Source organism: Myotis brandtii, unplaced genomic scaffold (genome assembly GCF_000412655.1).
Source record: "Myotis brandtii unplaced genomic scaffold, ASM41265v1 scaffold412, whole genome shotgun sequence".
In the NCBI taxonomy this organism is placed as follows: Eukaryota; Metazoa; Chordata; class Mammalia; order Chiroptera; family Vespertilionidae; genus Myotis; species Myotis brandtii.
Genome location: NW_005365832.1, coordinates 792,374 through 800,770, shown reverse-complemented (window position 1 = coordinate 800,770; position 8,397 = coordinate 792,374). Strand labels below are relative to the sequence as shown.

The following is an 8,397-nucleotide window of genomic DNA, read 5'->3' as shown; positions in this document are numbered from 1 at the left end:
CGCCTGCATTGTGCGCTGGCAAGAATGCAGCCTCCTCCCCTGTTTATGTCGTTGGGGAGGAGGCTGCGCCGGTGGCTGGGCCGGGAGGCTCGGGCCTTTGGTGATAAGCCTCGGTTTCCCCGGGCTTCGCTTCTCAGGTACTTTGGGGTCCTCTCTCGACTCCCCCAGACTTACACCCGGAGGATGTGGAACACCTGGGCCACGTTCCTGCAGATGAGCCGCCGGACGTCCACCGCGTTACCCACCGGGACCTCCAAGTGCACCCCTTCCCAGAAGGTGCCCACCCTGCCGGGCACCATCGCGTCCAACAATGACTTGGCCAGTCTCTTTGAGTGTCCCGTGTGCTTTGACTACGCGCTGCCCCCCACGCTGCAGTGTCAGAGCGGCCACCTGGTCTGCAGCAACTGTCGCCCCAAGCTCACCTGCTGTCCGACCTGTCGGGGCCCCTTGGGAACCATCCGCAACTTGGCCATGGAGAAGGTGGCCAACTCAGTCCTGTTCCCTTGCAAACACGCCATTTCGGGGTGTGAAATCACTCTGCCGCACACCCAAAAGGCGGACCACGAGGAGCTCTGTGCGTTCCGGCTGTACGCCTGCCCCTGCCCCGGCGCGTCCTGTCGGTGGCAGGGCTCCCTGGATGCCGTGATGCCCCACCTGATGCACCACCACAAGTCCATCACCACCCTGCAGGGGGAGGACATCGTGTTCCTCGCCACCGACATCAACCTCCCCGGGTCTGTGGACTGGGTGATGATGCAGTCCTGCTTCGGCTTCCACTTCATGCTAGTCCTGAAGAAGCAGGAGAAGTGCGACGGGCACCAGCAGTTCTTTGCGATCGTCCAGCTGATGGGAACGCGCAAGCAAGCGGAAAAGTTTGCTTATCGACTCGAGCTGAACGGTCACAGGCGGCGGATGACTTGGGAAGACACTCCCCGATCGATTCACGAGGGCATCGCAACGGCCATTATCAGTAGCGACTGTCTAATCTTTGACACCAGAATCGCACAGCTTTTTGCCGAAAATGGCAATCTAGGCATCCATGTCACTATTTCTATGCGTTGAAACGGCGAGCCCACATTTTTCTGGCCGGTGTTTAAAACCATTGCGTTCAATTTCTCAGAGAATAGGCACCCTTCTGCCTGCCCACCTGAAACTTTTGGAAGGTGGAGCTAGTCGCATGAAGGTAAATAAAAGGAAAGGCTTGTTAAATACAGGAAACAGTTGCATGTAGTTATTACGGCGGCGCTAACAGCACCAAGGGTTAGGTGGTGGAGTCTGACCAGACCTTGGTTCAGCAACCTCCCTACTTGAGTTCTGGCTAAGAAAGAATTCAGAGGCAAGACTCAAAACTATACCAGTTTCTTTTTAGAAAGTCACAGAGGTAGAGGCAATGGGCTTCAGAAAACAAGTTACACAGCCAAAAGAAGGGCACTTGGAGCGTAGGAAAAAGAGAGAGGCGAGGAAATGGCACCTGGATGAAGGGGGTGGAGAAAGGCGGGGAGTGTTCCTTAAAGATCACCTAGTTGGGTTCTCCTTGAGAGTATCTGGAGGCCTCAGGGAGGACCCCCAATAGGATATGTATCAGCTTTCCCGGTGTGCCCTTTCAGGATCACTGTTGATCACCGATTGATCAACACCAGGACAGGTGCGGGGGAGGGTCATTAGTCAATGCAGCTGGTCCTGACGTCAGCCATGGCCTGGCTTCTTTGGTTTTGCTGCTTTTCTGGGCCTGGAGCTGAAACACAACTGAGGTCTAGATGTACTTGATGTGGGTCCACATCTCATTGTCTTGGGGGCTGAATGTTTATGGGCTATTTTCTGGCCTCCTTGTTGGTTCCCCCTCTAAGGGTCTAACCCACATGACTAGCAACATGGCAGGGAGGAAAGGTCAGGGGAGGATCTGAACTGAATGACCAGTGATATGAAAGGTCAGAGGATCTAAACCGCATGACCACCAATATGCTAGGGAAAGAAAGGTTTTCCTGGAGACAAGGTCCTTGTTTTCCCATTTTGCCCCTCGGCACCCAGGGCTTTCCACCTAGTGACCTTCTGTACTTGGCCCATGCTCCTTGCTCTGCTCATGTCTAACTGCCTATCACACAGTAATATTAATATATTTAAAACTAGAGGCCCGGTGCAGGAATTTTGTGCACTGGGGGGTGGGTCCTTCAGCCAGGCCTGCATCCCCTTGCAGTCCAGGACCCCTTGAGGGATGTCCGACTGCCAGCTTAGGGCTGCTCCCCACGGAGTGGGCCTAAGCTGGCAGTGGGACATCCCTCTCGCAGTCCGGGACCCCTCAGGGGATGTCCACCTGCTGGCTTAGGCCCACTCCCCACAAGGATCCAGCCTAAGCCGGCACTCAGACATCCCTCTTGCAGTCTGGGACCCCTCGCTCCTTTGCTTGCTGTTGCTTTCTTAGCACTGCCACGGAGGCAGGAGAGGCTCCTGCTACCACCGCCGCGCTCGCCAGCCGTGAGCCCATAGGTGATTGGCTGGCCAGCCCCACCCCCTATTGGGGCGGGGGGAGTTATCAGGAGTGGGGCCGGCTGGTGTGGAGGGGCTGCAGGCCTATCTCGGTCGAGTGGGCCGATGAGGGGCGGGGCTGGCTGGGGGGAAGGAGGTGGGGCATTTGGCCAGCTGGCCCTGCCCTTGATCCAGGTGGGAGAGTCCGGTAGTGGGCAGTACTTATTAAAGGATACTTTTGAGAACAGTAACTGGGAAGAATGGGAAAAGAGCAGGTTTGAGCAGAGGAATAAGTAAAGCTGCAATGCTGGCCAGGGATCAGTCTCAGCTAACCACATAGAGAGCTCTTGGGTCAATGGGGAAAAACAGAGACATATGTACCTGATGGGGCTGGTTCGCTGGCCACAGTGGGCATCATAGTGACTGGTCATTATGGTTATTACAGCATTATGGTCGCTGGCTTTTTATATATACAGATAAGTCAACAGTCAACCAATATATATACGGTGCCTCAAAAAATGTATACACACTGAATAATTATAATGGCAGTATCTATTAAAATACATTTCATTTTCAAAATTGAGCTGTCAGCTGTTAAAGTGTGTATACATTTTAGGGGGAATATATATGAAACCCTGTCATGTGAAAACATGGATGAAACTTGAGCACACTGTGCTAAGTGAAAAAAGCCAATCATAAGTCAAATACTGCATGATTCCACTTACATGAGGTCAGTATCTAAAACAGTCAAACTCTTGCCTGTCCGGTGTGGCTCAGTGGTTGAGTGTCAACCTATGTACCAATGGAATGGTGACAGGAGGTCACCATTCCATTCCTGGTCAGGGCACATGCCTGGGTTGTGGGCTTGGTCACCAGTGGGGGCTGTGCAGGAAGCAGCCGACCAATGATTCTCTCTCATCATTGATGTTTCTATCTCTCTCTCCCTCTCCCTTCCTCACTGAAATCAATAAAAAATGTATTAAAAAAAATAAAATAGTCAAAGTCTTAGAAGCAAAAAGTAGAATGGTGGTTGCCAGAGAAGGGGGAGAGGAAACGGAAAGTTAATTAACGGACATAATGTTTCAGTTAAGCAAGATGAAAAAGTTCTAGATATCTGTTGTACAACAATGTGCCTATAATCAACAATATTACAGTTAAAAATCTGTTGAGGGTAGCCCTGGCCAGTTTTTCACAATGGTTAGAGTGTCAGCCTTTGCACCGAAGCGTCTCGAATTCAATTCCTGGTCAAGGGCACATGCCTGGGTTTCTGGTCTGCTCCCTATCCTCTGGTCAGGGGGCATGTGCAGGAGGCAATCAGTTGATGCGTCTCTCACATCTATGCTTCTCTCTCTCTGTCCCTCCCTCTTTCCCTTCTGCTCTCTCTGAAAAGCAATGGAAAAATATCCTCTGGTGAGGATTTTTAAAAAAATCTATTGAGGGTAGATCTCATATTAAGTGTTCTTGCCACAATTAAATAAAAAATGAAAAAAATCCTATTTCCCAATTTTTAAAATAAATTATTTTTGTAACATATACATTCTGAAACAATAAAAGAAAAGACCCATAATCTTAATAATGATAATATTTGTACAATAGAATAGTTCCCTGGGTAATTTTTTTATTTTCAGTTTCCTGATTTTTTTGTGTAGAATATGGAAGGCAGACTTTGAAGTCAGACAAACCTGAGTTCAATTCCCACTTATGACTTAAAATTTCTGTCAACTTGAACAAATTCCTCTACTTCTCTGTACATCTTTCACCCATGAGGCAAAGAGTATCTGCCTCACAGGGTTGCTATGATTACAATTAAGCAAGATGACATGTTAAGTGCTAGCACAGATGCCTGGCAAGTGCTCAAAAATTATATTATGAAAATTCCAGTTAGAATTATACCTAGTTTGTTTACCTTTTACCATCATTATTATTTTTCTGTTGAACAAACAGTACAAAACATATTGTTCTGAAACCTGGTCCCATGCCCCCAATGTCCCTATTTTGGGTCTTTCTCTTGTCACATTTTTTTTGCCTATTCCCAACATAATCTCAACGTGAAATTCTTTCTTTACCAATTCTGCTAAACCAGCATCACAGGACTATTTCTGTGGTGCAAAAAAAACAAAAACAAAATTAAAAGAAAAAAATTCTCTCATCCTTCTGATTTAGGTTATGAATAGAGCTCTGACATTTTAAGTTCACCAGGTTTGGATGAACCAAGGTTTGGAAACTGTCATCTTAGATCTCAAAACTCTTGTACTTACTTGGGTCTTCAGAAAACAAACTTGGGGGAATGGGACAGCCAGGGCCTTTGGCCTAGATTCCTAAGTCTGCAAGTTACCAGCTCCATGGCCTTGAACAAGTTTCTTCACCTCTTCCCACTCAATTTTCTTACTGATAACAGAGGGAAACCGGAGCTTTCAAGGTTAGGATCTGCAAAGCCCATTATCTAGCTTTGCACAGTAGGAAACTGATGACCCACTTGGGTGCTGTAGAGCTTTTAATCATAATTCTTGTACGTAATAAAACAAAAGTGAACCCTCAGTATAACAAATGCCACTAAATGCCTTGCACATAAATGCAAATACCTACACTTACTACTTTACTGATAGAAGCATTATCAAAAGCTGAGACCATATTCCATGCCATTTACTTCATTTAGATTTCAATTTTACAAGGAAAATATGGGACACAACTTTTTATTTTTTGGAACACAACTTTTTTTTTTATAATATGTTTTTATTGATATCAGAGAGGAAGGGAGAGGGAGAGAGACAGAAACATCCATGGTGATTTGTTATTCCACTTATTTGTATATTCATGTTACTTCTTGCATGTGCCCTGACCCGGGATTAAACCAGCAACCTTGGCATATAAGGACCATGACTCTCACCAAGCGAGCTCTCTGACCAAGGCTTGTTGACTTCACCTTTTTAAAATGTTTTTTAGACATTTTCATGGTTCAGCCTCTCCCAGGAGTGAAATTTTATGCCACTCAGTCTGGAATTTCCTAACCAACACCAGTGAGGGATGAAGTTCTAGACCTGGACCATAAATGCCCCTATATGCTTCTCTATGCAGTGGCTCCAACAGTCCCAGGACAATTGGGCTAGTAGGTAGTCTGGGACGCTAAGTGATTGTGTGTAGCAGTGCCCTCCCCAGCTCACCTCACTAGACCCTAATGTTGTGAAAATATAAACGGAGGTACTTTTAGAAGTGGAAGCTGTCACCCCAGCAGAACTGCCTTGCAAGTCTCACTCATCAACCCTTTAGAAAGTTCCAAGTGGGCAAATTAACCTTTGTACTGGGCCCAGAGCAGTTTTTATTCTAAGCTGTTTGCAAAGCTCCCAAAAAGCACACATCATACCCCATGAACATTCTTTAGAATTAGCATCACTGTTAGCTTACCTGCACCTGCGGAAATCCCTTCCTTCTGTTCAATTATTCACCTTCTTTTGGAACACCATTTGGGTTTCTGTCTGAATGGGTGTACAGCAGCTTTGTGCACAGAAGAGTGGTTCTATGGCAAATCTCACAGGGTGATCTGATCATAAAATCCTAACTGGGCAGGTCATGGTGGGTAGTCACACCCCAGGCATATAGGAAAAAGGCCTATCTTTGCCTAAGCAAGCCCTGTCTTGTGTCTGTGCATCTAAATAGATCAACACACCTTTGAAATGCTTCTTTTCAAACTCTCTTCTAAAGACAACCACCCGCAAGGCCAGTCTTAACTATTCTATAATCCAATCCCCATCTTGCCTTCTCCCACCTTCATGTAATCTTCCTTACTCGCCAATGCATTAAAAAAACCTGCAAACTACCATTCTGGGATTATCAACTCTTATAGGTTTGGATGTTTTTTATGTCAACGGATTCTGTTCTTTTGCATCTCAAATAAGTGCCTATTGCCTCTCAAAGAAAATGTAACTGTAAATTCATGGCTTTGTATCAGTATCAAATATTTATGTACTAAGGCTAAATTAAATGTGAAAACTGAAAGCCTTGTTTTCCAGAATTCTCTGCAGGTTACTTAAGAAAAAAAGCATAAACTAGAGAACCCTAAAACCATTTATTCATATATTTTTATTTAGAAATGTTTATATCAGTACAGTGAAACTAAATTTTAAGAGACACTGGATGTCATCAGTTTGGATATCATTAGTTTATTATAAAAGAGACACGGAAATTATTTACATGATGAAAGATTTCAGAACTTCAATGGAATGGGCAGCTTCACATGATGCCATTTCAATAGTGATTTATTTCAGTCTACATACTTTCCAAGAATGTCACCATCTCTAAATAAGAAATAGTCCTGCAAATAGAGAAACCATTAGTTAAGAAAAAAAAAAAGCAAACATGTAACTTTTTTAAATTACTAAGATTTTAAGAAAATACATTAAGTTTACACACCTTGTCGTCTATAACTACTTTGGTGCCTCCATATTCTGGAAGAAGAACTTTATCTCCAACTTTCACGCTAACAGGTTGAACCTCTCCACCCTTCAGAAAATAAGGATATGTATTAGCAAAGACATCTAGCTCACAAACATTCACACCTAACTGGGGTTAATCAAATGTGCTCACTCAAGCCAAGTGTTGAAAAAGGACTTGGTAGTGAAGTGATATGGTATCTACAACCTTAGTTCTTCACTCCAAGGTATCACTGGAGAGTTAGTTACATTTTGAAACAATGCCCACACGGTGGCTTAAACTAAAACCTGACTTCAGTGTAAAAGTTCAAGAAGTTATACCGGGAAAAAGCTAACTTGAGCTAATTTTTTAAAGGTTAAATATTAACATAACCTATGGACTGGACCGTTTGAAATAAGCCAGTTTTTAAAACCATGTGCACACGGTCATGTTTAATTCAGCATTCAAAAATGTAAGAAAAACGTCCTGAGTTGGAACAGACTGCTTTTGGGATTCGATTTCCTTTTCTCAAAAACAGATCTGGAGAGAGACAGGGACTGAAGCACAGGGCTCGCTTCCTACAGGCTTCCTACTCCTGGCTCCTTGCTAGAACTTTCTTGCAGGCAACTTGCAACAATGCAACTCCCATATCTGACCCCAAGGGCATTATCTGTGTATTCAGGGTGACACTTGGAGAGGCTGAGATCTAACCAGTTACCTGGAGGATACCTGGAAGGCACAGAGCAACCTGTTAGCTTCACACGTAAGCCAAGCAAGGTAAAAGGTGGTGGGGGGTCAGGTAGGGCAGCCTCAGAGTTAGAGAGAGTAGCCCGATTCTTAAAGGCCCGCCTTCAGCAATAGCAAAGCATAATTCTGTTTTCATCTTCTCCGACTCTCCGTGTAAAAATGAGCAACTTCATTTTACGATCATTTTCATTAAAGAGCCAGAGCAGACGGGACAGAACTAAGGAAACGACCCGAAAACAATACCAGCTACTTAAAGGGGATTTATTTTCCCTTCCACTTCACACACACACCCCCCCAGCTGGAACCTCGCTCCGGTTTACCTTTCCCTTGGAGCCGGACCCCACGGCGACGACGGTGGCCTGCAGCACCTTCCCCTGGGCCTTCTCCGGCAGCATGATGCCCCCCTTGGTGACGGTCTCCGCGGCGCTCCTCTCCACCAGCACGCGGTCGAAGAGGGGGAGGAACTTCCGAAAGGCCTGTCCTGCCTGCGGGAGGGAAAGGCCCGGGTGGGAACAGCGGCCGTGGCCATGCCGTGCACAGGCCATGCCTCGGCGAACGGGACGGAGATCGCAGCTCGGACTGCTGGGTCGGGAGACCTGCGGACGGCCCCGCGCACATGCCCAGGTCCTGCCCCGTCCCCTCCGGAGGGTCGTCAGCCAGACGGGCTTCCAAAGGCGACCTGCGTCCATCCCAAGGTCAAGCATTTCCCTCCCTTAGGGCATTCTCAGCAGACACTCAAGTCCACCGCTCCGCCCAGGGCCACGCTTCCTGCCCGACATC

At 46.5% G+C, this 8,397-nt stretch overlaps 2 protein-coding genes across 3 annotated transcripts in view; one reads left to right on the top strand and one right to left on the bottom strand.

Annotated features, from left to right (window-relative positions):
- Nucleotides 1–1,190, top strand: part of LOC102260339 (E3 ubiquitin-protein ligase SIAH1) — a 1,738-nt gene extending 548 nt beyond the window's left edge. Inside the window, exon 2 of the mRNA XM_005873581.2 lies at nt 214–1,190. Within this exon, the coding sequence (XP_005873643.2) occupies nt 214–1,062 (849 nt within the window). The 3' untranslated portion in view covers nt 1,063–1,190. The remainder of the gene's footprint in view (nt 1–213) is intronic.
- The window catches only part of LOC102254203 (MOB-like protein phocein), a 57,520-nt gene that overhangs the window by 32,970 nt on the left and 16,153 nt on the right, over nt 1–8,397 (bottom strand). Inside the window, exons 3-5 of one of the 2 annotated variants that reach the window (XM_005873580.2) lie at nt 7,938–8,102; nt 6,871–6,960; nt 6,600–6,772 (exon numbers count right to left, since the gene is read on the bottom strand). In XM_005873580.2, coding sequence (XP_005873642.2) covers nt 6,722–6,772; nt 6,871–6,960; nt 7,938–8,102 — 306 coding nt within the window. In that variant the 3' untranslated portion in view covers nt 6,600–6,721. Of the gene's footprint in view, nt 1–6,599; nt 6,773–6,870; nt 6,961–7,937; nt 8,103–8,397 lie in introns of those variants that run through there. The other variant, XM_014545568.1, reaches the window with a different exon arrangement.